This window comes from Panthera uncia, chromosome B1, assembly GCF_023721935.1.
Source record: "Panthera uncia isolate 11264 chromosome B1, Puncia_PCG_1.0, whole genome shotgun sequence".
Classification (NCBI taxonomy): domain Eukaryota; kingdom Metazoa; phylum Chordata; class Mammalia; order Carnivora; family Felidae; genus Panthera; species Panthera uncia.
In genome coordinates, this window is record NC_064811.1 from 69,906,118 (window position 1) to 69,932,321 (window position 26,204).

Consider the following 26,204-nt stretch of genomic DNA (forward strand, 5'->3'; position numbering starts at 1 on the left):
CAGAGCATGAACGGGGGAGGGGCAGAGAGAGAGGGAGACACAGAATCGGAAACAGGCTCCAGGCTCCGAGCCATCAGCCCAGAGCCTGACGCGGGGCTCGAACTCACGGACCGCGAGATCGTGACCTGGCTGAAGTCGGACGCTTAACCGACTGCGCCACCCAGGCGCCCCTAACCCCATTTTAGAAATGGGGAGGAGGCTTATAGGTTAAATAATTTGACTAAATGAAAAGCTAATTAGGTATAGAGTTGGCAAAGGGAAGCAAAATGAGTTTTATCTTTTATAGACTTCCTACTCACTAGTGCTTTTATTATAATGTTGGCTAAGAAAAGATGAAGTTAATAAATGTTCTCTTTCCCAGAGCAGAAGTGTTTGAGAACACTGGTTTAAGATTTATGCTCCTACTCAGAACAGAAGACCGAGTTGTGTTAATAAATTCATGGAAGAATGTGCCTAAATGGCAGACTGATGAGAAACAGATGTGACTTCAAATCTGCCTTCTTCTATGCTCGGCTGCAGCACTTGGCAACCTCCTTAGCCAATCTGAGTCACAATTTTCTCAGCTGTAACATTCAGAAAAATAAAAGGTCACTTACAAGGTTATTATGGGAACCAAGAAAGAAGAGAGAGTACATGAAAGCATCTACCTCATGCCCCTCAACAAATTCAATAAGTAACATTTCCTTTCTCTTTCCAAAAGCAGATAGGTCCCGCATTTATCGCTGATAGGTAGACTCTGTGGAAAGAATATTTATCATCTTCCAATTATTACATTAATGATCAAGTTTATTGAATTTGAAACCACAATGCAAATTAATGCATTGTTTTGAATTCGTGATTCTTTTCAAGTCCCTGGTAAGTAGGTAACTAAAAACATTACCATATGAAGATTAATTCCTCTGCATGGCATGAGCCCCTTAACATTTACAGGTGAAATATGTTCATGTGCTAAGCATTCAACACATGCAGGGAACTAGAAACCCAGAGCTGCAGCTGATTCACTAAAGTGAACTCCCAGCACCATCAGCACCTCTGATTCATTCCGTGAATCGCATAATAAATCTCAACTAAATGGCACACACATTGAACAAAGATTTACATTTATAAGTCATTCTTCCCCTGGGCAGGAGGTGAAACAGTTTGTTAATAAGGAAGCAAAGAATCTAGAAACACCACTGGGTTTTTTTTTTTGTTTTTTTGTTTGTTTGTTTGTTTTTGCTTTTATCTTTCTGATTGTGACTTCTCTACTCTTTCTTCAAATGCTCTTTTTCAGCACCAAAACATGTACTCCCAAAGATATGTGATTAATTCATCCTCATTAAAGTGTAAATCGATGATAAAGCCTAATGTCTCCCAAGGACATTTATTTACACCATAATTGGAAATAAGGTCCCTGACTTACATGAAAGGAATTAGATTCTAGTGATGAATGTTTAGTCTGCAAAGCAACAAGAAAGAACATTTTTAGGGACACCTGGGTGGCTCAGTCAGTTAAGCATCCAACTCTTGATTTCAGCTCAGGTCATGATCTCACAGCAGTGGGTTCAAGCCTCACGTAAGGCTCTGTGCTGAGTGTGAACCCTGCTTGGGATTCTCGCTCTCTCCCTCTCTCTATGCCCCTCCCCCACTCAGGCATGCACACTAGTTCTCTCTCTCTCTTTCTCTCTCTCTCAAAATAAATAAACATTAAAAAAAAAAGATAACATTCTTAGTCCTAAAACTCTGTATGTTGCTCTCCAAGTCAACTCATTAGGCCATACCCCTGCACTTAAAACAAGATATGTCTATCATATACCCTTAAAGCTCCTTTATCCAGTCCCCCTAAAGACTTGTTTCTTAAAGTAGACTCAAATGTAACACCTGATGAGAGCATGGAGGGTCCCATTCTGGTTCTGCCGCCACTACTACCACCACCACTCCAGCTACCAAACAAACCCATCGTTAGCTTCCTGGGATTCTCGGCCTACATCTTGGGAGACTGTGAGCCAGGACTGTGGAAGCTACCAGTGTGGGTGAGAATGAGTTCATGCCTAGGAAGGGCCACAGGGTGAGGCGGAGACCTGCTTCTCCTATGACATATGAACCAACCCCACTACTCAGAGAAACAGTTGCCAGTGAAACAGAAGACGATCACAGCAAAGTACATCTTAAGCTCAGAAAGGAAACTCCTTGCAGGACTGAACTCCATAATCTCTACCTAAAGATTGGCAGGGTTTTGAACATGAACGTTTCAGTGCTATCAGGGGTGGGCTTCTGGGTTTCCCTAGTGTAACTTACCTGAGATCCATATCTCCATCGACCCAGAAGGTGAAAATGTTTGAGATGGTTCCCCCTGGGCAGCACCCCATGACGAGAACAGCAACGGCTTGGGCTGGCTTCAGAGAGAAGCTGATGGCCAGGAGATAGGCCATAAGAGGCATGAGGCCAAACTGGCAGAGCAGTCCTACAGCAATGCCCCAGGGTCTCCTGATGTGCGACCATAGCTTCCGGAACTCCACAGAGCATCCCAAGGAGAACATGAGCAGGGCCATCATCACAGCCGACACCACTGTGAAAACAAGTTCCAGGTTCCCATGTACCTCCGGTCCCACGGGCAACTCCTCCTCCGAACTGTTAGCAGGGCAGGCTGAGCTGCTGGAACAGTTTGCTCTCATCTCTTCATCTCCTTAAGACAGCATGACAAATGAACATCTGCTGCAACAGCTAGGCAGGTCTATTCTTCCACGTTTTGTAATAACACAACCAAGTCATGCATGGAGAGTCATTCCAATAGCTATTGGCCAGCCAGGTGATTCATCCTAATCTGATCAATGTATTCATGAGTGGCATTATAAAAGTAATTATCATGGGCATGAAACATATAATAAACTGGTAAGTAAGGCTTTCCACTTCTGTTCTTACTCACCACTGAATATTCAAGCGAAATGAGACAAGCAAATTTATTGTCAAGTGGAGTGACTGGGCTGTGTCGTCAGCATCACGCTATGTTCCAAGAAAATAGGTTGAATGCCAAGACATAATTTCTCCAAATTCAATGGGATTTCAAAGAACCAGGATGCAATGTTTTGCAGAGGGGAAATCTAACTGGAAAAAACAAAGGCACTAAGCCAAAAGCCACTCCCCATAGCATTAGCAAAAAAACTCTATCGAAAATATTAAAGCGAAAGATCAGTTATGAAATGTCGAGAGGGACTAAGGATATTTTCAGGAGTGCTTCAGAATTAGTTTCAGTTTCTCTTCTTTCTATTTCTACTAGAATTTGTCTCTAAAGCCAATAATTAAACACCTGTAAGAATAATATGGTACTAAGCACCTGATTTGTTTCATCAAATGTGGAAAAATTCGGTACCCAAAATAATTCAAGGAAGCTGTCACTTTCCTTTGGAGAACAGAGTCGGCTTTCAGATGCCACACCCCTGGCCCTCGTGGTGAGGTCTGGGAATTCTGCAAAAGAATGTAGTTAAGAGTTTGTCATGAAGGCTGGAGACAAAGTCTGAGGCCAGTTTCTGACCACAATGGCCCAGGGGCCCTTCTGTGTTTCTTAACCACACAGATGCACATTTCATTGGCAAAACCAGACAGGAAAATATGGTTCCATGAAACTAAACCTACAAAAGAGCAGATGCCACACCCTTTCTCACAGAAAGCAGAAAGTTTATTTATGTGGCAAAGGTTGGCAACAAGGCACACTTTGTAAAACACCTCTACCTGTCTTAAGAGGTGTATTAGCTATGCATTGTTTATTTTTGGACTAGCAAAGTATTTTCCATGACAAAATGCTCTGAGCCTGTTTACTACATAAAAATACAAGTTAAATACAAATGCAAAAATAAAATCTATTCGAAGAAAGTATAAACTGGCTCAGGCAAAGATACCTTAAAAGCAGCTCTGAAGTTAAAACCTTGCTGGAGGCCATCCAAAGTCAGCACGAGGGCCTGCTGCCACCAACTCTTGATTACTGCCCAAGAATAAGCCTACATTTACACCAAGCTTGGTAAGCCTGCCAGAAGACAACCCAGAACCACCTGTGCTGACTGACGCAGAGCTAGGCAGAGAAATGGACACTTAGGAATTGGGTTAGGTCTCTGGAAAGCAGAGATGCAGTCAAGCTGAAGAAGAATGGAGGAGGGAGACAACAAACATTTCTGAGCACTACTATGTAACATGACATGCTAGGTGCTTTACACATATGTGTGTGCCTGGTAAACCAGAACTTTTTTTTTTTTTTTATTTGGTTTTTGTGTTACAGAGTTAGTGAGAGAAGGTATCACATTATTTCTGTCTGGGTAATGTCAAAAGGGCTTTCGGTACATCTTCTTTGTTCCTGGAATCAATCAAATGGCCCTTCTTAATTATACAAATTTGAGTTTAATAAGCCACTCAACATCAAGGACAATGTGATAGGAACTTTTGTGATTTGGTTGGTACTTAGCCCTGAGAGCTGGGGAGAAGGGGGTTATGTTTTCATAGTGGATGTTAGGAAACTTCTAAATTGGAAGGTGACCTTGGACACTTACTTTTTGAAATGCAGTGTTATCAGAATCTCTCAAATGAATTAGGATGGTTCCAACTGAGGTCCACTCTTAGGAAAAGATACTAAAGTCCAACTGCCCACCATGAAAGCAAGGGGTGTCTGGACTGGTAACGATTTCCTCTGGATCAAGTCACCCTGGTACAGCTGTCACAGGATGATACAGGACACAATGTTTGAGTATGTAGATATAACCTGAAAAGAAGTAACCTTGAGAGGCCAAGTTCAGCACCACCATGCTGTATGCAAGGATCTGGACTAAAAGGGGCGTGGTGGCAATGGGTAAGAGCCATGAATTGGGTGGAACCAGTTCATTCAAAAGGTCCCAACAAAACAGCAGTAGCTAAAACCAGGGCCTATCAATGAATGCCAGGCTTTTCCCAATTTGTCTCCCAAAGGAGAAGGAGACTCCTTTGAAAGAGTAAGCACCTGGAGTTCTTGTCAATATCTAAAAGGAGATTTTTAAATAGGGGATTCTAAATTTATTGGCATGTAGGGATTCAAGTGACTAGAAATTTTTAAAAGGCATGACCAAATTTATACCCTAAGCTAGTGAGGTAGTTCATGAAATCCCATTCAATCTTTACATCTGTTCTAAGAGGTAACTACTATATTAAAAAAATAAAAATTAAAAAAAAAAAGGGGGCGCCTGGGTGGCTCAATCGGTTAAGCGTCCAGTTTCGGCTCAGGTCATGATCTCACAGATCGTGGGTTGGAGCCCCGCATCAGGCTCTGTGCTCACAGCTCAGAACTTGGAGCCTGTTTCAGATTCTGTGTCTCCCTCTCTCTCTGCCCCTCCCCTGTTCATGCTCTGTCTCAAGAATAAATAAACATTAAAAAAAAAAAATAAGAGGTAACTACTATCATTTCCACTTCACAGATAAGAAAACAAAGGCCTACTAGGGTCATATAATTTGTCAAAGGTTATTAGACAAGTAAATTGTAACAGTAGAATTTAAATCCTAGTCTAATCCTTAGCTTGTCCTCATTTCCCTGAAACACATTGATGGGAAGCAATGAAAGTAGTTGATAGCATGATCATTCTGAAAAGACTGACAATCAGTTAAACATAGTTCAGGGATAAAACACCACAATTTGGCATAAAGATGGAGAAACAAACCAACTAATCCCTAATCTCTAAATTTGTTTCATATGCTCACAAACTTAAAATGCATCTGACTATGTGTAAAATATATGCATCTTAATTTTGAGATCCAGTTGTACAAATCACAGGAAATATTTCATGCATTTCTATTCTCTGCAAATAGAGTTAGAGGTGAAAGATATTCTTCAGGAAAACCAACTGAAAAGCTCAGCCTTTTCTGTCCAGGAATGTAAAGGCTAAAGGAAAGTGCCAAAAAGAAAGGTAATTAAATGTGGCTGAGGAACTGTTTACCGAACTCTGAAAATTAGTACAAGGAGAAACTTCTAGATGCTTGAAGGACATAAAAAATCCTACAGGTTCCAGGGTACCTAGTTGGCTCAGTTGGCAGAGCATGTGGCTCTTGATCTTGGGGTTGTGAGTTCAAGCCCCGTGTTGGGCAATAGAGCTTTTTCTTTTAAATGTTTATTCTGGAGAGAGAGAGAAACAGACAGACAGAACGTGAATGGGGGAAGGGCAGAGAGAGAGGGAAACACAAAATCTGAAGCAGGCTCCAGGCTCTGAGCTGTCAGCACAGAGCCCCATGCAGGGCTCCAACTCACAAGCTGTGAGATCATAACCTGAGCCAAAGTCAGATGCTTAAACGACTGAGACACCCAGGTGCCCCTAGAGCTTTTTTTTTTTTAAGGGGGGAAAAATCCTATAGGTTCCAAGAGTTTAGGTAAACTCATGTGATATATCCAAAACAAAAGGAAATTATGTTTTTGATCTAAATTATTTATTACTAACTTAATCCAAATTAATTATTTAATCCAAAATTAAAAAGAAATTGGCAGCAAAAAAAATACACTGTTATATGACACAAGGTAAAAAACCTAATTCTATATATTTTTTTAGAAACCAAACCTCAAAAATAAAAATGCTATCACACTGCAGAAAAAAACAGGTGGGTATTTGAACAGAAAATTCACAAAACAATAGTCAACAACCATAGATATCAATATCACAAATAACTTTTTTAAGTACATTAAAATAAGATACTATGTGTTGTCTATCACTAAGAAAACAATTTTAAGGTGAATGACCTTGTTGATAAGAGTTGAGTGAGGGGCGCCTGGGTGGCGCAGTCGGTTAAGCGTCCGACTTCAGCCAGGTCACGATCTCACGGTCCGTGAGTTCGAGCCCCGCGTCGGGCTCTGGGCTGATGGCTCGGAGCCTGGAGCCTGTTTCCGATTCTGTGTCTCCCTCTCTCTCTGCCCCTCCCCCGTTCATGCTATGTCTCTCTCTGTCCCAAAAATAAATTAAAAAAAAAAAAAAAAAAAAAAAAAGAGTTGAGTGAAAGTATATTCTCATATACTGCAAGTAGGATTGAAAATTTATATAATCTTTCAGGAAAAAGTCTCGCATTATGTACTAAATAGCCTTTGTCTCTGTAAGTCTAAAAAGCTGTCTTAATAAATAAGCGGTAATGTGCCTGGGTGGCTCAGTCATTGAGCATCTGACTCTTGATTTCAACTCAGGTCATGATCCCTGGGGTCATGGGATCAAGCCCTGTGTCAGGTCCTATGCTGAGCATGGAGCCTGCTTGGGATTCTCTTTCTCTCTTGGTCTCTCTCTCTCTGCCCCTCTCTCCTCCTCATGCACTCTCTATAAAATAAAAAATAAATAGGGGTGCCTGGGTGGCTCAGTCAGTTGAGCATCCTACTCTTGATTTCAGCTCAGGTCATGATTTCATGGTTAATGAGTTCGAGCCCCACATGGGGTTCTGCACTGACTGCATGGAGCCTGCTTGGTACTCTTTCTCTCCCTCTCTCTCTGCCCTTCCCCCACACGCTCAATAAATAAATTAATTGATTAAATAATTATTTAATAAAAAATAAGGACACCTGGGTGGCTCAGTTGATTGGGCATCTAACTCTTGGTTTCAGCTGCAGGTCATAATCTCACAGTACGTGGGATCCAGCCTTGCATTGGGCTCTGTGCTGGCAGCATGGAACCTGCTTGAGATTGTCTCTCTCCCTCTGTCTTTGCCCGTCCCCTGCTCACACACTCTCCCTCTCTCAAAATAAATAAATAAACATTAAAAAAATAATAAAATAATAAGTAAAGTGCTTATCTTAAAAGATAAAAAAATAGGCTGTAATACTGGCAAAAAATTTATTAATTACTTGGCAGCAGATGTTTCTATTTATAATAGAATTGTTATTTATAAACACATTCTTATTTATAATACCATTATTATTTATAACAGCAGAAAACTGGAGATTTAAATTCCCAAAGTGAGACTAATTTAAGTAAATTATTATACAATGATATATTATGCAATTACTTAAAGTGTAAACATTTTGACAATGAGAAATATTTATGTTAGAAGGTTAAGCAAAAAAATAAAAGAAAATAAAAATAGGTATAGATATATAATGCTCCCAGCCATGTTAAAATAATAAACACATAAAGAGACCAAATTTGACTCCAAAATTTTCAGTGATTGCTTCTGTACGTAGGATTATGGATGACTTTTTTCTTCTTTATATTTTTTGTACCATGTAATATCTTTGAAATGGCTGTGCGTTATTGTTTTATAACCAAGAAAAAAGGAGCTGAAGAAAAAGGAACAGAGATGGAGGAAGTTGTGGTTATTTCAAGCAGCTCCTAAAAGTTGATAACAGTCTGGTGACTCCACGAGGAGCCAGACTGTTGAGATGATTCAATCATTGTCTTTGTTCTTAGGTTTTTATAAGGGAGGCTTACAAATACCAAAGCTTCCAGGTAAGAGATACCTGCATAACATGGAATGTAAGGGCGTGAGAAGGATTAATGGGCCAAGTCAGGACACAGACAAATGGACTGACAAAGTGTTTAGCCTGAAACAGCACCTGCTCCACCTTCAGAATAAAATAACCAGAAGGGAAAATGAAGCACCTGGAACCAACTGGAAAGGCCTGTTTACCTGCACAGGTGGTATGCTATTTATAATAGTATTTGTGGTCCTTTTCCCAACACCCTTTTCTGGCCTCAGCTCATCAGATCAAATGTTATTAAGATTATAACCATAAATTTTCATAGACTGAAACCCTAGAATTATAAGAAGAAAATCTACAAGTTGTAATAAATAAAATTAATGGGATTTGTCAGCCATTACCACAAATTACTGATACTAATTTTCTATGATAATAACAGTAGAAACAACTACCACTTATTGAGTCTTCCCTATGTACCGGGTCCTGTGATAGATCCCTTATATATAAAGGGTAGTCGAATGTGCCACTCCAAAATATGCCACTTTGGACAAGGATTATTTTAAGCAGAAGGCAACTGAGAAGAAGCAGATACCAGAACAGCTCCCTGCCATCCCTCTATATGCCTAAAAACAGGACAGAAATTTGTAAAGTTATCCCCCTTCCCCTCTCCACCAGGAAGGACAGAAGTTAACACCAGAGACAACTCTAGACCCTCATCAGCCCAGAGAAATCCTCATCAGAAGAATCTACATCACAAACCCTGCTAGAACTAGCTAGCCCTTATCTACCATTAGTTACCCAGTATTTGTCTTCCCACAATTTGCCATCCCTACAGGCTCAAAATCCTTTTTCTTTGTCTTGTCACTTCTCTATTATTCTTTTAAGATGCTATAAAATCCCAAGTTCTAATACCTCTTTGAGATACTCATTTCTGAGTGCTCCCATGTGTATTTGCAATGCACATGTTAATAAACTTGTTTTTCTCTTGTTAATCTGTCTTTTCAGTCTGATTTACAGGGCCCCAGCTGGGGAGTCCAACATGAGGAGAGAAAAAAAAAAGTCTTTCCTCCCCTACACATATTTCATTTAATCCTCCCAACAATCCTGTCATTGAGATACTATTATTACCCTCATTTACCTACGAGTGAAGAGAAACTTAGAGGTTAAACAACCTGCATGGGCTAAGCTAATAAATGCTAAGGCAGATCATGAGAGTTGAATCTAGGGTCCATACTATACATGAAAAATAGATGAAATAATTAAAGTTCATAAGTTCATGAGTTCCACTTGTATAAAATATTATTCTTCCCACTCAAACTATATTGCACATACTGGTCACTATTAGTCACCTTCCTAAACCCTTAACTCGTGTGCCTTATCAGATGCTGCAACAGGTGCACAGTAAATATGTGTTAACTGACATTATGAAAGAATAATATCCATGCTGAAAAGGGTAATATCCTAATTTACATGTCTGAATAACTCTTTCATTTTGAAGGAGCTACCCAATTCAAACATTCATGATCCTATATTCAAAGAATATTTCTTAATATTCCCTGTGGGTTATAAGCTACTTTATAGTGCCCCCCTCCCCCCCAAAAAAAGAATGCATAAGCAAACAGATCCTTGACCACATAAACCAGCCACTGCCAGAAAAGAAGGGTGGGACCAGGGAAAGTCAGACATTTTTCAGTAATGATGAAAATGGCCATTTATCCCTTCTTTATATACTCTCAACAGAGGTTAAACCCTAAAGCCATGGCTTGAAAGGCTCAGAAGTGTTTTTTCTCCACCCTCCATCGCTAAGCCAGAGGACATGCACCTAGTACTCTAGCCAAAATTAATCAAAATAAAGGGTGCTGTGGAGCTCAAGCATTTCATAGGAAAACCAGGGATTAACTGTAAGCATCTGGTCCAAACTTCCAGCTTTTTGATCTGACATTTTCTAGCTACTATGCCTGGAACATTTTAAGTGCTCAATAAATACTAGCTAGTGTGTTGGTTATTATTATTAATAACATCTGTTGCATCTAACCCAGAAAAATAACAATGTCAGTATCAAAAAATAAATTCTCCTTTCCTCCTGCTTCCAATTTTCTGATTTAGTTTTCAAAATCTTTTGTTATTACAGCTTAGAAATTTCTTTCAAATACTAAAAAAGCCATGAAGGGAAAAGAAAAAGAATTTTATATATATATTATATAATTTTTAATCGATGTATATTAATATATTTTATAATTTATATATATATATATATATATATACACACACATCTGTCATGTGATTTCATGATAAAGAAGATCATTATTAGGAAATAACCCTCCTTTTATCTCAAAGGAAATTATGTCAGCTTTTTCTACTATTCACATAAAGCAATTTTTTTTAACATTTATTTTTGAGAGACAGAGAGAGACAGAGCATGAGCAGGGGAGTGCAGAGAAAGAGGGAGACACAGAATCCGAAGCAGGCTCCAGGCTCTGAGCTGTCAGCACAGAGCCCGACGTGGGGCTCGAACTCACAAACCATGAGATCATGACCTGAGCCAAAGTTGGATGCTTAACCTACTGAGCCAACCAGGGGCTCCTAAAGCAATTTCGATATCGTTAAACTGCAGTGCTAGAATTCTGACATTCATTCTCCTGGGAATACCTGTGTTTTGATACAACAGAGCTCCTGGGGAAGGAGGTGGTGCACCCAGTAAATGTTTGTATATTAGGTTCCAGTTATACTTACCTTACCTGTTCTACATATGTGGTGAAAGCAGGAGGCTAAATTCCTCAGTAACTAGTCACATGGTGAGCAATCTCTAAAACAATGAGAGAGGAAGTCTGCTTCTGGAACTTGAAAGGCGTTGCTTTGACAGAGAGTTAATTTGATGCAAGAAAAAAACCCGACACCTGCAATTGATGTCCCTGAAAAAGATTACACCTACATTCCAAGGCTGTGAAGGTTGCAAAGTGCAAAACAAGTCCTTAGAGTGGAGGTGGAGGATTTGAAAAGGAGAGGGATTGAAACTGAAAGGAGACATGAATGGAAGGTAGAAAATTCCAAAATAGAGCCTGAGACTCCTGGTACATTGGCAACTTTTTCTACCCTAGGGATCAATTAAGACTGATACATTATACCCATAAGTGCAATTAAATTGCACCAAGATCACTAGGTTCTTCTTATAGGTTGTATCAGTTCTGAGGTACAGTGAAAACCTCTGTAAACTTCCCTATCAATGCCTCTATTGTCTTGTTCCCCTTTTTTTCCTCAATGAAGCAAAAGAAAATTGTAATTGAATTTCATCTTCAGGTCCATAATGGCAGGCTGATGGCTCAGTGAAGTCTGAATAGTTTCAGCAACCCCTCTGCCATCTTCCCCAAATACCAAAGGAGGAATCTCATGTCTGTGGCCCAAAACCATCTGCAAGACTAAAGGGCCAAACATTTTCATTATATATATTACCCTGTTTTCTCTCTATCACACTATACCGACTGTGTTAGGGTTAATGGTGTATTATTTGGCCATTGGTTGCAAGATCCAGACTAAAGACAACTGAAACCCTGGACTTGGGGCTATGGCAGTAAGTGGATATGATTTTGAGAAATTAGTGAGTTTTATAATATGGAAAAAAGAGTGTGAGTGAGTGTAAATAGCCACAGGACTGGAGACATCTGTTGATTGCTGCCCTGTGTTCATTCGCCTCCTGTCATGGTCTGCATTTCTTTTGGGGAAATACCCCACCTCAGAATTCTCAGCCATGCAGTTTGACCCAACCTTCTGTTTTGCCAATGTGTCCTGAGTAACTTAAACCAGTCAGCTAAATCAGGGTCTCTCAGCCTTGACACTCTTGACATTTGGGGCTGGAAATCCCTTTGTCGTGAGGGACGTCCTGTATATTGCAGGCTATTTAGCAGCATCCCTGGACTTTACCCATTAGATGCCTTCGTGAAACCCTACAGTTAAGATAGCCAGAAACATTTACAGACATCACCAAATGCCCTGAGGGGCAGGAGAGGCAAAAATCACTCTTCATAGAGATCCTCTGAGCTAACCTCATCCTCATTCCAAATTTTAGTAAAGGACCTACTTGTCTCATACGAGCCATATTCTCCAATATTTGCTTTTTCGATAGGCCACACAGGCAGCCAGGCCAAAGGTGGACCAAGCATAGTCTTCTGGAAAAGTTTAGATTTTGAATTCACATGGATCTAGAATTCCATCTCAGTTTCACCTCTTTTAAAGCTATGTCACCTTGGGGAAGTTACTAATCCTTCACCTAGCCCCCTAATTCCTTCAATACTAAAATAGGGATCCGAAAATGGGCTGAGTTAAACATGTACTTGCCATACAATGATGCAACCAACTGTTCCTCTCCTTGATTTATTACTTTAAAATAAATGAAAGGACATGCCCATACAATGCTCACAACAGCTTTATTTGTAAGCACTCAGAACTAGAAACTTACCACGGCACTGGGTGGCTCAGTAGGTTAAGTGTCTGACCTCAGCTCAGATCATGATCTCACAGTTCGTCGGTTCGAGCCCCGCGTAAGGCTCTGTGCTGACAGCTCAGAGACTGGAGCCTGCTTCGGATTCTGTGTGTCTCTCTCTCCCTCTCCCCTGCTCATGCTCTGTCTCTCTGTCTCTGTCTCTCTCTGTCTCTCAAAAATAAATAAACAGGAAAAAAAAAAAAAAGAACTAGAAACATATCAACAAATACGTTATGATAAACGTATGATGTTATGGATAAACGAAGTGTAGGATATCTGTGCAACAGAATGCTACTCAGCAATAAAAAGGAACACACACAGCAACATGCATGAATCTCAAATAATTATGCTGAGCAAAAGAAGCCAGACCAAAAAAAAGTATATATTGTATGACTCCGTTTATATAAAACTCTCAAAAACACAAATTAATCAGGGCACCGGGGTGGCTCAGTTGGTTAAGCATCCAACTTTGGCTCAGGTCATGATCTCATGGTTCATGAGTTCGAGGCCCACTTTAGGCTCTCTACTGTCAGTGCGGAGCCTGCTTCAGATCCTCTGTCCCCCCCTTTCTCTGCCCTTCCCCTGCTCAGGTGTGTGTGCACTCTCGCGCACTCTCTCTTAAAAATAAATAAACATTAAAAAAAAAACAAACAAAACACAAATTAATCTATAGTGCCAGAAAGCAGCTAGATCAGTCACTGCACGGGGGAATGGAGGGTGGAGCAGTGCTGGGGTTGAGAGAAGACCACTGAAAAGGGATGGAATACATGGGGCACAAGAAAACTCTTGAGGGGATGAAAATGTTATCTCGATTGTGATGATCATCCCACAGGTGTCCAAACCCATCATACTTACTTCAAATACGTGCAGTTTATGATGTAGTAAATTATACCCAATATACCCCCAAAAAAATGTGTGTCAAAGCATATATAGGAAGGGGTGCCTGGCTGGCTCAGTCAGAAGAGCATGCGACTCTTAATCTTTAGATCGTGAGTTCAAGCCCCACGTTGGGTGTAGGGATTATTTAAATTAATTATTTAATAATCATATGTATTATATATTATTCATATATATAATATATATTATTATAATTATAATAAATAATATATATATTATATGGAGAAAACAGCAAAAATCAAACCCTCTGATCACTCTCTTCAAAAGTGGCACCTTTTCAACAATTTTTAAGGTAATACACTCATTCATTAAACAAATACTGATAGAGTGGCTACTATGGATAGATACTATTACAGACAATAGAGACACCACAGAGAAATACCACAGACAAACAAGTGAGCAAATAAATAATTGCAGATAATGATATGAGTGCTGTAAAGGAATTAAAACAGGGTGCTGTCACAGAAAGTGACTGAGTAAAAGGAAAGGCCAATTTATTGGGGGTGGGGGGGTGGGGAGGTCACAGGGAACCTCCCTCAGGAGATGTCATTTGAGTGGAGCCCTAAAGAGATAGGAGATATCTCTGTGACAATCCAAGGGAAGACAATCTTAGGGAAAATAAACAGCAAGTGCAAATGTTCCAAGACAGAAATAGTTTTGATATGTCAGAGAACAGGAGGTTAATATGTTTGCACCCAGTAGGACTGAAAGATGAGTGGAAGGAATGCGGTCCAAAAGGAAAGCAAGTGTCAAATAATATAGGGCCTTGTAAGCCATGGGAAAGGGTGTTACTCAGGGGAGTGAGGTGATCTTTTTGGCAATGACATAAATGCCATTTTTTTTAAGTTTATTTTATTTTTTTTAAGTAATCTCTACACCCAAGGTGGGGCTCAAAGTCATGACCCTGAGATCAAGAATGCGTGCTCTTTAGACTAAGCCAGTCAGGGGTCCCTGCATGAATGCCATTTTTAAAAGATCACTATGACTGCTAAGGGTAGACTACAGAAAGGCAAAAAAGGGAAGAAAGGATGTCAGTTACAAGACTTTATCTGCATTCCAAACAAGAAATGGTGGAGGCCTGGACAAGGGTGAGAGTGGTGGAGAAATAATTGACATATTTGGGATATTTTCCAAAGGTAGACCCAACAACAGTTGCTGGGATAGATTGGACTGAGAGAGAAGAGGAGATGGGGGACACAGGAATCACAGATGGCCCATAGATTTTTGGCCTGCATAATGGAAAGGAAACATCACCATTTACTAGAACGAAAAAAATATATATAACTATTCTTAAGACCATGATGAAAAGAGCCTAGAGAACCCAAGTGATACAAGACCCCAACGATTTGTCTGAGATGACACAGCGATTAAGTGGTAGAACTGGCATTCGATCCCAGGTGGCCCATGCCCTACACCTAATGTTCTAAATCTATCTGTTCTACATTGGGTGCAAATAGTACTTAAAGACAGCGAACAAAGAGAGAGTTCCTTTTTCCCCCCGCATGCTTGCTGCCCTGTCAACCGTTGGCATAAGTTCTGCCTCATCAAGCCCCTGGGCCAGTTCTGTCCCCAAACTTACCCCTCTGATGTTAGAGCTCCGCTCTGTTCTGTCATTGCCCTTTCTTCCTTGTTGTGAGGACTACAGGATATAGAGTACCTAAAAGAGTTTCTACATCTAAGTTTTCACCACATAGGTTTTTTTTTTGTTTTCTCTTTTCCCTTCTCTCTCCCTCCTCTGACCCTTGATGAAATGTTTTCATTGAGGAAATTTTTGTCAACTAAAAACAATGAAGATTCTCACCAAAAATTTCAATCACTTACTATTAAATTTCTACACCAGAATAATTTTCACTACAAATAAAATACAGCATGCAATTCACCCAGGGTTTCAGTATCTAAGCCATTTTTTCCTAAAGGTCTGCCTCTTCTACGCTGCCAACCAAAGTTTCAGAATGTTCACTATCACTACTCGTTCATTCTTCTCATTCTGCCTACTCCTCCTGGATGAGCTCAAAGACACCCATTGTTTTCACCTTTCTTCTCTATACTCGCTCCTTCCTGAGCAGCACACCTGTAAAGCCCACTGCTACTGGAGATCTCCGCTCTAGTGTCTACCAAGAATTTCAAACATCTATGAACCTAAAATTAATGTATCTCACACACACCCAAGACAACTCTTCCTTTCCCAAACCCACAATCTGGAATTCATTCAAAATTCCTCCCTTTCACTCACCCATATCCCTTTAACTCACCCACATCCCTCTCACTCAACCACATCCAATCAGTGACACTATCTTGTGGTTTCTACTTCTTCCATGACTCCTGAGTCAGACCTGTATTATCCATTCCACCTTTACTTCCTTAAGTTATGCACTGTCACACCTGGATTACCGTGACAGCTTTTAACATGAAAGAAAGAAATAAAAATTAACACAAAAACAGTGTTGAGGAAACCCACACAATGCAGGGAGAACAATCTATTTCATGTCCTCAGGGAGGTAAGGGAAGATAGGCAATTATAAATAAAACAGGTTACTTTTTAAAAAGGAGAGGAGTAAGGCTTCAGAAGGAAAAATATGATAGCAGAAATTAAAAACTTATAATGGGTAGATGATAAAACTGAGAGCTTCCTCCAGAAAAATGGAGCAAAAGACAAAAGGATGGAAAGCAGAAGGGAAAAGATAAAAAAATACAGCCAGTACAGAAGATGTAGAATATGAATAATAGTATTTCTAGAAAATATAGAGAAAAGGAAAAGGTGCAAATATCTACAAGAGAACTTACTACAATCCCCCAGAACTGAGGGATATGAATTTCCAGATTGCAAGGGCTTTTGTAGTACCAAGCACCATGGGTAATGGTAAGAGTAGCTAACGCTATCTGTGTTAGTGCTTATTCTGTGCCGGACACTATTCTAGGTGCTTACATATTTAACTCATTTACTTGTCACGACTATCACTATCCACTTATTACAGAAGAAGAAACTAAAGCACAGGGAAGTTCAGCAATGGGTCCAAGATGACACACAGCTTAATAAATGGTAGAACTGGCATTCAATCCCAGGGGGCTCATGATTTACACCCAGTGCTCTAAATCACTGTGCTACATTGGATTATTAGTCTTACACCATGTTTCCTAGCAGAACAATGGGATCTAGGGGAAGATGCCATAGTTTCCAGAGAGAAAAAAGTTCTCAAGGAAAGCATTCAAAGTAAAAATGGCTTTGGAATGCTCACTAAAAATACTAAAAACTAAAAAGAAATACACAAATCCTTCGAATTTTAAAGGAACATTATTTACAACCTATAATTCTCAACTCAGCCAATCTATTAATGAAATAGAGTAAAATAAAAACTTTGGACAAGAAGACCTTAAACAAATTTCCTCCCATGCATCCTTTCTTAGGGAACTACTGGAGGATATGCTCCAATGTAATAAAAAAAAATAAATAAACCAAGGAAGAGGATAATCAGGAGGCCCTACACCAAAGAGTGTGAAGTGAATCCCCTAATGATCATGTAGAAATCATAGAAGAGCTACTTATGAGTGTGAAAATAAGCAGTTCAGGTTAGGGCAGGACAATATTTCTCAGAAGACTTTGCAGGAAGATGAAATGAGAGAATATGTAGGAATGTTTTCAGAAGACTGACAACTGGCAAAGAGCGTGGGGTTGATTTAGTGATAAATACATTGCAAACTAAGCAAATATTAACTCTACTAAATACTGGTGCACATGCATACACACACACACACACACACACACACACACACACATAATGGCAGGAAAGGAAAAGCAATTATAGTCTACTACATGGCTAGGCTGTGAAGTATTTACACATCATAATGTTAACATAATAATGTCATAATAATGTTAACATTTAATACTGATCTAACCAAAATTATAAATATAATCTATATATACAGGTAGATAGAAATGGCATATGTATGTGTATTGAGGATGGAAGAAAGAAAAGAAAAAAAAAATTCTATCTTCTTTACTGGGAAGTCAATACCTAAAAAGGAAAATCCAAGAAGTAGAAAAATCAAAGTATTATTTAGAGACATAAAGGTAAATAATGAAACAGGTAAAAGAGATTAAATTAGTTGCCTCCATTGAAGTGGAAATGAGTGGTGAGGATCCACAGAGCTATGGTTTTTAAAAACAAATCTTTATTTTACCTTTTAAAATACATTCATAATGGATTAATATCTTTAAGTTTTTATTTTAATTACAGTTAGTTAACATACAGTGTTATATTAATTTCAGATATACAATATAGTGATTCAACAATTGCATACAATACCCGGTGCTCATCACAAGTGTACTCCTTAATCTCCATCACCTATTTCACCCATCTCCTCACCCCCTCCCCTCTGGTAACCATCAGTTTGTTCTCCATAGTTAAGAAACTGTTTCTAGATTTGTCTCTTTTTTCTCCCTTTGATCATTTGCTTTAGTTCTTAAATTCCAAATATGAGTAAAATCATGGTATTTTCTTTCTCTGACTTATTTCGCTTAGCATTATACTCTCTAGCTCCATCAATGTCATTGCAAATGGCAGGACTTCATTCTTTTTCATGGCTCTGAATAATATTCCATTATATATATACACCACATCTTCTTTATCCATTCATTACTCAATGGACATGGGGTACTTCCATAACTTGGCTATTGTAAATAATGCTGCTATAAACATATGGATACGTATACATAATTGATAGTTTGTTTGGTTTTTTTTTTTTTTTAAGAGAAACAGACTTAGTTCCATTGAAATTAAGAAGTTTTCTCAGGGTACCTGGGTGGTTCAGTCAGTTAAGTGTCCAACTTTGGCTCAGGTCATGATCTCATAGTTCATGGGTTTAAGCCCCACATGAAGCTCTGTGCCATTGGCATGGAGTCTGCGTGGGATTCTCTCTCTCCCTTTCTCTCTGTCCCTCCCCCACTCATTCTCTATCAAAATAAATAAACTTCTACAACAAAAAAAAAAAGGTTTCTCAAGGATACCTGATGAATCAGGGAAAGAAAGGGAGGGGACTAGAACCCAGATCTATTAGCTAAAACCTACAGTTTTCTTTCTACTACTTACTACTACTTAACTTTCTACTCCTATCTACATAAACATGACTTTTAAGAAATTAAAACTTACTAATAGCAACAATGTTAGATACAGTGTGCAGTAGAATTGTGGGCTATAGATTGAAAAATATTTCTAGTTTTCAAAGAAACTATTTGAGGTGTTATCTCCAGTCTAGATGAATTAGTAACAGTGACCCTAAAAGGGAAAGTACACAAACTACTCCATGGGATGTGAACTACAAAAATAAACATGCAATTAATCCCATTACTGTCCAAAACATATGTTGATACAGCTGAATGTGATTAATTTTTTAAGGAAAACAATGAATTGATTTTGATTTCTAAAGAAATAGAAATACACTGACTTTTTGCCTAAGACTGGTCTTTGGTTGAGAAATTATAAAGTGGTATTTTCCACATTTTAAGCAGTCAGCAACTCAGCTGCCATATTTATGATAATAACACTGGTGGAAGGGGGAAAAAAACTAGTCAAATGGAAGAAAGAAAGCGGAGAGAACAGATGTGGAAAAAAGGGGAGATACGTGGTACAACTGGGTAACATAGTGAAAATCCCACACACTCAGCCAAGAAACTGGGAGTGGCTCTGGTTGGCAGCTAAGCATCTTACATGAAGCACATCTGAATTTTGTTAAGCAAATCTAACCAGGAATGTGGCAGTTCCACCTCCTCAAGACTACATACAGACAGCTTTTTCCAGGCCTGAGGATCACTAAATCAAATGGGTCACTGACACACTTCTAAAAACAAATGACCTTCATGTGAGCCACCATATCATAGGTAGAAGAAAGTATCTGAAGATAATGCAGACAACAGCTTCTAAATATTGTCAAACAGCAACCACCAGATCTAATTCCCTAGTTAAGAAGTCAAACTGTGGGCCCACAGCGGTGAATTATGGCCCCCTAAGTATGCTTTGATTCATCTAACAAACACTAAGTTGTGCTTAAATATAACTTTGATATCCAAGTGTGCCTTAATGGATTCAAATTCTAGGAAAATTGGTTCACACAAGTCCAATATTTTCCAGCTAATCAGTTCCCCATTCTCTAGCCCTTCTGCAAATAAGAGTTTTCCACATAATAAGGTCTTTGCGTTTTCATATCATTTTCACATGTATGTGTGTTCCATATGTTCCAGGGCATCCCAGAAAGATAGTATGAAATTAAGCAGAAAGAAAAAGATTATTTTTTAGGAGAACAAAAGCAAAACGTAAGTTCTACTTGCTGCTTTAAAGTACTACATAAGAGTAGTAAATGATGTTTCACTGAACATTGGAAACTGAAGAGTTACTAAAATGAAATCTATAATTTTTCTCAGGGCTCCTGGGTGTCTCAGTCAGTTAAGCATCTAGCTCTTGATTTTGGCTCAGGTCTTTATTTCATAGTCATGACAGCCCCATTATTAAGATTCTCTCTACCTCTCTCAAAAAAAAATTAAAATTTAATTTTTCTTAACCAAAAAAATTTTTAGTCTATCATTTTTAAAAGAATTTTTCTTGGAACACCTGGGTGGCTCAGTGAGTTAAGCATCTGACTCTTGATTTTGGCTCAGGTCATGATCTCACAGTTCATGAAATCAAACCCCAGCTCAGGCTCTGCACTGGCAGTCGGAGTCTGCCTGGGGTTCTCTGCCTCCCTCTCTCTCTCTGCCCCTCCCTGTTCTCTCTCTCTCAAAATAAATTTTAAAGAAATAATTTTTCTTGGGGCGCCTGGCTGGCTCAGTTGGTGGAGCATCTGACTCTTGATCTCAGGGTTGTGAGTTCAAGCCCCATGTTGGATGTAGAGATTACTTAAAAACAAAATCTTTAAAAAGAAAAAAAGAATTTTTCTCTCTCCTTTTTTGGTATCTCAAAGATGCAAATTCAAAATAATGTCTCTGACAAGGAGTTTCCTCTTTCCATAGTGCAATTTTACAAAAATCCAAATGAATAGCATAAATGACTCAATCCCAACTACTTTCATCTACTTACAGTGTTGTTGCTTGTGACACAAAGGAACAAGTATGTGGTAGGGACACAGAAGATCTGTCAGAGCTGCCCATCAACCCACAGGAGCTGGTTCATCCACCAGTGGGTACTCATGTCTGCACCAAACTTCACACTGTGAAAGCTTGGAGACCTTCATTGCCTTTGGATGTGGAAAGCTCAGAGTACAGATTCAATTATGAGATGATGGTCACTTAGGTGGAAGGGGTCTTCTCAAACCAACTTGCCTTTCCCTTAGAGAAAACTGAACTTCCTCAGCTAGGATTTTCTGACATTTCAGGTTTTTCAAGCGCTTCATCTCATACTCCCTTTCAAGTTTGATGGCTGGAAAATAAAATACATGAAGCAATCCAACTGATATTTTTCACCAGTCATAATATAGTTAAAACTGAATATTTCATCACACAGCAAACCACACATTCTTAAATACTAAACAAGAAGGGCTTCATAGATGAGGGGTATGGGTCTGAATAAGCATATTTAAACATTTATCTGACAATAAACAAAATGACATAGATAAAATTTGCTATTTATTAAAGTAGTTCTTACAGAACTTACATTCTGCAGAAGGGAGCAGAGCACTCTTAGTGGTTTTATTTTTTTGGAGGTAAAAAGGACTACCAAATGTAATTTCTTCCAAGAAAGGCAATTTGATGTTGGCTAGGTTCATGTACCAGGTCTTTGTAAGCAGTGCAAGATCCCAAGGTTCCTGTCTGGGGCAAAAATTCATTAATTCATTCAATAAATATTTATTGAACATCTAATGTGGAATATACAGAAGATATCTTAATTCTCAATTCCATTTTCCACTAGACATTTTGGTTTAAGATGGGAATTCAGGATTTTCCAGAGTTGTAAATCTAGCCAAGAGAAGGAGCCTTATATTAATGTATAGTATGTAATGTATATATACTAATGTAGAGATATATTGCAAAATTACCATAAATTATAATGACAGGAACTTTTGTTAAAAACAGCCTCCCTGCAGTCAAGCCAATCTTTCTATGTCTTTTAAGAGGATGTGGTTAAGAACTGTAAGCTCTAGGTCTTTTATGGCTGATCACAAATATGGTCACATTAGGGAAAGAAAAAAAGAGAATAATCATTCATTGAGCAGGTACTTGGCATACACTAAGGCTTCGAATGTGTGATCTTATTTTAATCTTTACAACCCCCCTGTGGATAGACAAGGAAACAGACTCAGAAGTTAATTAAGAACCAGAGCTGGTACTTAGCCCAGCTGGAGTTATTCAGAAGCACTAGTAGCAAGAGAATCCTCGGAAAACTGGAGGAGATGAAATTCCAAACTATAATATTTAAAAATAATCACTAACATTAAAAAAAAAAAATTTAAAAAAAAAAAAAAGGGGCGCCTGGGTGGCTCAGTCGGTTGAGCGTCTGCCTTCGGCTCAGGTCATGATCTCGCGGTCTGTGAGTTCGAGCCCCGCGTCAGGCTCTGGGCTGATGGCTCAGAGCCTGGAGCCTGCTTCCGATTCTGTGTCTCCCTCTCTTTCTGCCCCTCCCCTGCTTGCTCTCTGTCTCTGTCTCTCTCTCAAAAATAATAAACATTAAAAAAAAAATTAAAAAAAAAAATAAAAATAATCACCATGAACTTCAAATGAATTGTTTTATATATTCTAATTTGGAAATGCTAAATGACAACTACATGTTTCTCATCTCACTGAGTCAATATGAGTTTCATATGTCCTAGGAAAGGTGAAAGACCTGCTTTGGTACAAGTAGAGGAAGTAAGGGTGTAATATACAAGTGTCTACTTGTTTTCCTCCTCCAGCTTCCTTGCTACTTTATCATCTAACTTTAAAGAGCAACTTGAAGTCTACAATTATTATAAATGCATTTCAATAAGGGCACAAAGATGTATTTATAAGAATGTCCACTGAAGCACTGTTTGTCAAAAACAAAACAAACAAACAAAAAAACTCACAAAATAGCCTTAATGTCGATCAAGACAAGCCTGGTTAAACAAACTGTGGTACACATGTTGATGAAAGAATGAGGTTTATCCTTATATGTCGACTTGGAAACATGAGCAATAAAACAGCTAATTTTATCTAGCACTTACTATGTGCTGGGCACTGCACTGTTTCAATCAGTTTACGCATACGAACACATTTAATTGACACAGTAACTCTATGGAGTAGGCAGGTACTATTATTAAACTCATTTTGCAGATAAGGAAATAAGAATAGAACAACTTGTTCAAGGTCACAGGGCTGTTGGTCGTGGGTTTGGGATTTGAACCCAGAAAGTCAGACTCTAGAAACTGTGTTCATAACCATTAGGCTATACAAGATATAGTGGGGGCCAGGGCAAAGTTCAACATAATCACACATGTAAAAACACATATGTGTGTATGTGTATATATGTGTGTATCTTGTATAGCAGACGGAAATTCTAGAAAAATATAAAACATTTTACCTCTGAGTGGGACTGACATAGCCTTTTTATTTTCTTTTCAAATGTTTCTATACTGTTTGAAATTTTTGTGTGTATTTTCTACAACTCTCTAAAAATATTTAACCAAAAAATCAGTGAGGAGTTGTCTTAGCAAATTAATTCCAAAGAGTGTCGTTGCCATTCTTTTCCTCTTAATTTAGCTGTTCTTATAAATAATATGGTATCAAACACTTTCTTATAAGTATGATAGAGAAGGCACTGGTGCTGCAGAGACTATTCATGATATAAAATTCTACATAATCAAAACTGCAGAATAAATGCTTTAAGTTATTCTCCAGACATAGGATTATCTTTATTACACAAATTACATTTATAATAATGTTGACTACCATGGTACTTGTCAGTAGTTCAATGTCTAAACACATACGGAAATGACAAAACTAAATAAAATGCAATGGTGAATTTGCTCTGGTTTTAGAAACCCAAAGGGTGTCTCCACTTACTTCGCAGAATATTGTTTAAAAAGAAAAATTCAACTGACCCATAATGGCAAGTATGTCATAGACTGTGGCAGAGGTTAAAAAAACAAGTGCAAAAATTAAAAATAAACAAAAAACAACGTCGCAATAGACACCACACAGTGAAACTACCATGTGGTAGTAGCAGTCCACGTTCATTATGGGTTTACTGTATGTCAAGCAATATGCAAGTATGTAACACACATTATTTGTATTCCACATCATACAGACAGGTAGTGATGAGTTCATTTTACACATGTGGAGACCAAGATAGAGAAAAGTAATTTACTCAAGTTGGCATAGGGAGCCAGGGCAGGACCAGGCTTCGAACTCAGGTCTTCTGTTTGTTTGTTTTTTTAATGTTTATTTATTTTGAAAGAGAGAGACACACAGAGCGCGAGCAGGGGAGGGGCAGAGAGAGAGGAAGACACAGAATCCGAAACAGGCTCCAGGCTCTGAGCTAACAGCACAGAGCTGGATCCAGGGCTCAAACCCACAAACCGTTGAGATCATGACCTGAGCTGAAGTCGGACGTTGAACCAACTGAGCCACCCAGGCGCCCCATTTTTTTTTTAATTTTTTTTTTAACGTTTATTTATTTTTGAGACAGAGAGAGACAGAGCATGAATGGGGGAGGGTCAGAGAGAGGGAGACACAGAATCTGAAACAGGATCCAGGCTCTGAGCTGTCAGCACAGAGCCTGACTCGGGACTTGAACTCATGGACCGCGAGATCATGACCTGAGCTGAAGTCGGCCACTTAACCGACTGAGCCACCCAGGCGCCCCACCCCATTTTTTTTTTTTTTTTAAATAAACATGTAGATTTATTTTAAATCAGTTCAGTGCATGATACAAATTGGTTTTGCAGTTTAAAAATATGGAAGCTTCACGAATTTACATGTCATTCCTGTGCAGGGGCCATGCTAATCTTCTCTGTTTCGTTCCAATTTTAGTACCTGTGCTGCAGAAGCAAGCACATGGCTCAGATCTTTCTGATTGCAAAACCCATGTTGTCCATACCAAACATCACCTGCAAAAACGTACAGGATGCAAAACTGACTCTTTGTACCAGCCAATCAAGTGCTAAGTTAAGATATACCTGACACCAAGACACTTTTAGGTAGATTTACGCTATCTACAGAGATATTTTAAGGTAGTTGACAGTAGTCGAAAATGTTGCTTTGGAGTACGAAGATGAGCTTCTATCCCTGTCACTTCTTTACTACATGACTGTATGACTTTGATCAAATCACTTCTCCAAACCTGTTTGGGTTGTTTTCTTATAACAGCCAAGTACGATAATTTATAAATTCTTACTAAAAGCATTTACCTTTAAAAAAAAAAAAATCACTATTCAGATCACCGAAAATACCTCACATGGTCCAGTAGCTCATCAGGGTTTCCGGTACTCTCATTTTACCAAGGACACTCCCCATCCCCAGTCAATGCTCACAGTGATGAAAATACTTACACTTTAAAACAACCGCCCCGCAATATGGTTTTCACTGTGTTCTTTCTTGGCAAGCCATAAGCCATGGTGAATTATCACAGTCCAATTTCCTCACATAGGTGCCTGATGTTATGACTGCAGTATTCTGTTCACTCTGCCTGAAATGATTGCAATACACAGAATTAGTGGCTTTCACTTTAATATTTTTTAATACCCAAATAATAAAAAGATTTAGAAAAAGCATTTCTGGATGTCAGGAAATTCCTAATAAATGTTCCTTGAAGCTTAACTCCTAATGTACAACTGTGTTCTCTTTTATTTGTCGTGAACTCATTTTATCATTTCTGGCCACGTATGGAGAAAATGCAAAGTTAACATCGGTATTCCGTCACTGCCCAAGCCTGCAAAACTGGCTCAAACACCTCATCACCCAAACGTGTCTGACTTTGGCAATATTGAAAGACAAATGGCTCTGCGGGGTATTCCCGTTCCCCGCCCAAGCCCCCTTCCCGGGTTTTCCCTTTTTCAAAAGCCTGAGCTAACCAAGCGACCCCCTGTAAGTGCCCCTCCCACTGCGTCCCGCCAGGGTGCGCAGTTCCGCGTAGGAACCGGCTCTCGGGAGCGGGCGGAGTCTCGGCGGTCCGCGGAGCCCGGGGCAGAGGGACGGACAGGCGGACGGGCAGGGAGGCCGGGCCTTCCCGCCGCCTCTTCCCACGTCCGCGCCCAGCTCTCCTCCCACCCGCACACAATGCGCGCCGGGCGCACCGGGTCGGCCGGGGCCTCGGGGGCCGGAGGGGGTGGTGGTCGCCGGAGCCCGATTACCGGCGCTCGCGGGTCTCGGGGGTTGCGTTCCCCCGCGGACGGAGGGCGGAGCGCGCGCCCGACTAGGCGCTCATGGCCGCGCGCACCAGCGGGCCCGCGCCGCGGGCACACGCCTCCTTCCCGCTGGCGCCGGAGCTACGGGCCGCGCCCCAGGCCGGGACGCCT

General features: G+C 39.6%; 2 protein-coding genes and 1 non-coding gene across 10 annotated transcripts in view; all 3 read right to left on the bottom strand.

Annotated features, from left to right (window-relative positions):
• Positions 1-2,897, bottom strand: part of SLC10A6 (solute carrier family 10 member 6) — a 34,037-nt gene extending 31,140 nt beyond the window's left edge. For all 5 annotated transcript variants that reach the window (XM_049630836.1, XM_049630834.1, XM_049630833.1 and 2 more), the window contains exon 1: positions 2,278-2,897. In XM_049630836.1, coding sequence (XP_049486793.1) covers positions 2,278-2,654 — 377 coding nt within the window. In that variant the 5' untranslated portion in view covers positions 2,655-2,897. The remainder of the gene's footprint in view (positions 1-2,277) is intronic.
• A 9-nt stretch (positions 2,898-2,906) lies between these two features.
• Positions 2,907-26,163, bottom strand: CB1H4orf36 (chromosome B1 C4orf36 homolog). 4 transcript variants are annotated; one of them, XM_049630842.1, is made up of 8 exons: positions 26,040-26,163; positions 25,239-25,371; positions 21,389-21,543; positions 20,816-21,154; positions 4,518-4,726; positions 3,876-3,958; positions 3,314-3,444; positions 2,907-3,084 (listed from the first exon to the last, which is right to left on the bottom strand). In XM_049630842.1, the coding sequence occupies exons 2-4, from the start codon at positions 25,301-25,303 to the stop codon at positions 21,021-21,023; spliced, it is 354 nt and encodes a 117-aa protein (XP_049486799.1). In that variant the 5' UTR covers positions 25,304-25,371; positions 26,040-26,163; the 3' UTR covers positions 2,907-3,084; positions 3,314-3,444; positions 3,876-3,958; positions 4,518-4,726; positions 20,816-21,020. The 4 variants fall into 4 exon arrangements, with proteins under 4 accessions (XP_049486799.1, XP_049486798.1, XP_049486797.1 ...); XM_049630841.1 differs by having other exon boundaries at positions 25,983-26,163; XM_049630840.1 differs by having other exon boundaries at positions 25,239-25,375; positions 25,983-26,163.
• On the bottom strand, positions 24,638-24,744 carry LOC125924067 (U6 spliceosomal RNA). Its single transcript, XR_007458253.1, has one exon. It is a non-coding gene; the product is annotated as a U6 spliceosomal RNA (small nuclear RNA).
• Positions 26,164-26,204: the final 41 nt, after the last annotated feature.